At 51.7% G+C, this 2,841-nt stretch overlaps 1 protein-coding gene across 1 annotated transcript; it reads left to right on the plus strand.

The window, feature by feature from the left end:
• Positions 1–1,186: 1,186 nt before the first annotated feature.
• GUITHDRAFT_40471 (hypothetical protein) lies at positions 1,187–1,894 on the plus strand (the record flags this gene model as incomplete). Its single annotated transcript, XM_005838885.1, has 5 exons — positions 1,187–1,258; positions 1,308–1,364; positions 1,548–1,640; positions 1,739–1,798; positions 1,844–1,894. Coding segments are annotated over 5 exons (333 nt in total), but the record flags the coding sequence as incomplete, so codon positions are not given.
• Positions 1,895–2,841: the final 947 nt, after the last annotated feature.

Raw genomic sequence — 2,841 nt, forward strand, 5'->3', positions numbered from 1 at the left:
TCTCTGTGACTATCACTGTCGCTGACCCCATTTCCCTTCCTTCCCTCCTCCCTTTCTTCCTCCTCTCCCCCTCTGTTCCTGCTGATGTGCTTGATAGAGGGCGAGACGCTCGAGTGGATGTAGAGACTGAGGGGAGATTGACCAAAGGACAGTCTGTGAGATCTTGAAAGCTTCCTGCCTGGCCGACGTTGAACCCTCCTGCAGGTCGTTGACTGGTTCGGTCAAACCGGAAGACCCGTCAACTGCAAAATCCTGCTGGAGGTCCGAGGTGTCTCATGCTGATCCAGTGGAGCTCAGAAAAGTTCAGGTGAACTCTGCCGAGTTCGAGAACCTCTTCGTCGACAGCTTGAAACAAGCTGGAGGAGCAGCTGAGAGTGAGGGAGAGGCTCCAGAGTTCTTGTTGGTGTGACACAGAGCTGCAGGGCCTGCAAAGAAGGTGAAACTCTCCAACCTCAAGGAGATCGACATGCCGCCGCCAGGTTGCTATCAGGGGGATGAGGATGAGCCTGTGAAGATTACAAGAACGATGAATATGTTGTTTGTTATTGCTGTTGTGTGTGATTGCTGTTGATGATAACGACGATTTTGATCATAATCATGATGCGGGTGACGTTGGTGCTAATGATAAAGAAAGTTCCGAATGTCGAAATTTTGTTTTTCTCTTCATTGACGAGGATGATACAGGAACGTGTAAAGGCCCTCGGTCGTGCTGTCATGCAACCAAGTCTGGTACAGCGGTGAGCAGTAGGACTAGGGCTGGTCAGTAGGACTAGGGTTGGTGCACAGGAAAGTTGATGAGGGAGAGGAGACGAGAAGACAGGAGAAGGGGAGAGGTCAGGCTGCTGGGAAGAGAAGGGAGAGCAGTGGAGGGGAGCAGACGAGAGGCAGGAAGGAAAGTGGAAAAGGCAAAGGGAGGGAATGAGATCAATACGAGGAGGAAAGAGAAGGGAAACAGGTGCGTTGGTAATGTTTTCTGGATTTCACCAGGTCACGAGGGTTGGCGTCGGTGTGCTAGTCATCAAAGAAGACCTTCCAGGAAAAGTTCTCGTGGGCAAGTAATGCTCACTCTCCTCCTCCCAGTCCTCGACGTCTCGCCCATCCACCCTCCCCTTCTCACTCCCACCCTCCCCTTCTCCCTCCCTCCCTCATGCACTTCACTCTATCTGCGAGTAACTTTTTCTCGCCTCTCTCCAGACGCGCAGGGTCGCATGGAGCGGGGAGGTATCAACTTCCAGGGGGGCATCTTGAGATCGGAGAGGTGAGGACAAGGGAAGGAGGCCAAGGATTGTACCTGAAGGACATGGCAGTCCTGGGAGCATTGCGCCATTCGTGAGTGCGAGGAGGAGACCGGGATAGTCTTGAAGGTTGAGAAACTATTACGATGATGATGATGATGGAGATCACGATGATGATGATGATGATGATGATGATGATGATAATGATGATGATGAGTGGAGCTAGCTATGGGGGCGTTGTGACCTTGGTTTTATTGAGCAGAAAGCACAATTCCTGGCTGTCACCAACGATCACATGCCAGAGGACGGTAGCGTGACACGCTGCTGCTCCTAGACAGTGACGTGTTCGCTAAAGGGAAACACTACGTCACCATCATCATGATCGGAGTATGCTCATCGGATCAGGTAGGCTACTGACATAGCACCCCCCACTACAGCCTCTCTTCCCCCCCATTCCCCCCCCTGCCCCCCCCTCTCAGCTTCCTCCGTTGACGTGCATGCAGGTTGCCAGGCTAATGGAGCCGGACAAGTGTGAAGGATGGAGTTGGGAGGACTGGAAGCAGGTGAGCAGGACTTGCTGCGCGGGGGTTGCTGTGACCAGCTCACAGATGCCGTCTCCGCTGTTCCATCCTCTGAGCAAGGTTGTGAGCTCCGGCTTCGAGCTTCCCTCGCCGGAGGAGGTGATGAAAGGAGACTTCTTCGCACGGGTAGGAGGCGTTTGGGGTCGGAGAGGATCTCTTTGACGCATCGCTCAGACTCCTCCCAGTCTCCGCATGGGATGCGGCATCGACATGTTGTCTGCAGTGTTGTGAGAGATCCAAGAACTGTCCCTTGTCATCAAATCATGAAGAAACAAATGAAAGGCGAGCATGAATGAGCAGGAAGCAGAACGACAAGGGCTGGTGATGAGGACGAGGACGAGGACGAGGACGAGGAGTTCTCAGTCGAAAGCTAGCCCTTCCCCACTCTCCTCACATGCCCTCCCACTCACCCTGTACCATCACTATTGACAGTCTAGTCGCTCCGTCCTCCTTCTGTCCTGCCGACCCCATTTTTCACCATTGCGACTTTGTGGAGAGGTTGTAGCACTGGCACGTCACGGTTTATATCCCGATATTGAAAAGAAACTGCAAATACTCGTAAATTTAGTCAACTTGACCTATAAACTATAGAATTACAGCCAAGTTGACAATAAAAAAAGTATTGCCAGCAGGCTGGACCCTCCAATGTGGGGGACGAGGGCGTCCAACTTCTTAAGGTTTACTCAACTTTCGAATAAAATCCCAAGTCCTTTTGTAAGTTGCACCCCACCCCCTCCATCTCCAGCATGTCGCCTTGCCACCGGTGATTTACAGCATATCCATCGACTTTACCACCGGTACATGTTGTACCCACCCGGATGTCGATGGTCACAAGGTCACAAGGTCACAAGGTCAGTCACAAGGTCACAAGATCATGATTGAGGTCCCAATCGTTGCAATTTCATGACCGCTGGATCCTCCGGGAGGACAGGATTCACGTACCAAAACATTTGAAGTAATACTCAGATTTCAACGTGAAAGGTTCAAATTTTAAAGGACAAAATCAGGAAACTACCGATATTTCT

The sequence above is a fragment of the Guillardia theta genome (genome assembly GCF_000315625.1).
Source record: "Guillardia theta CCMP2712 unplaced genomic scaffold GUITHscaffold_10, whole genome shotgun sequence".
Taxonomy (NCBI): domain Eukaryota; class Cryptophyceae; order Pyrenomonadales; family Geminigeraceae; genus Guillardia; species Guillardia theta.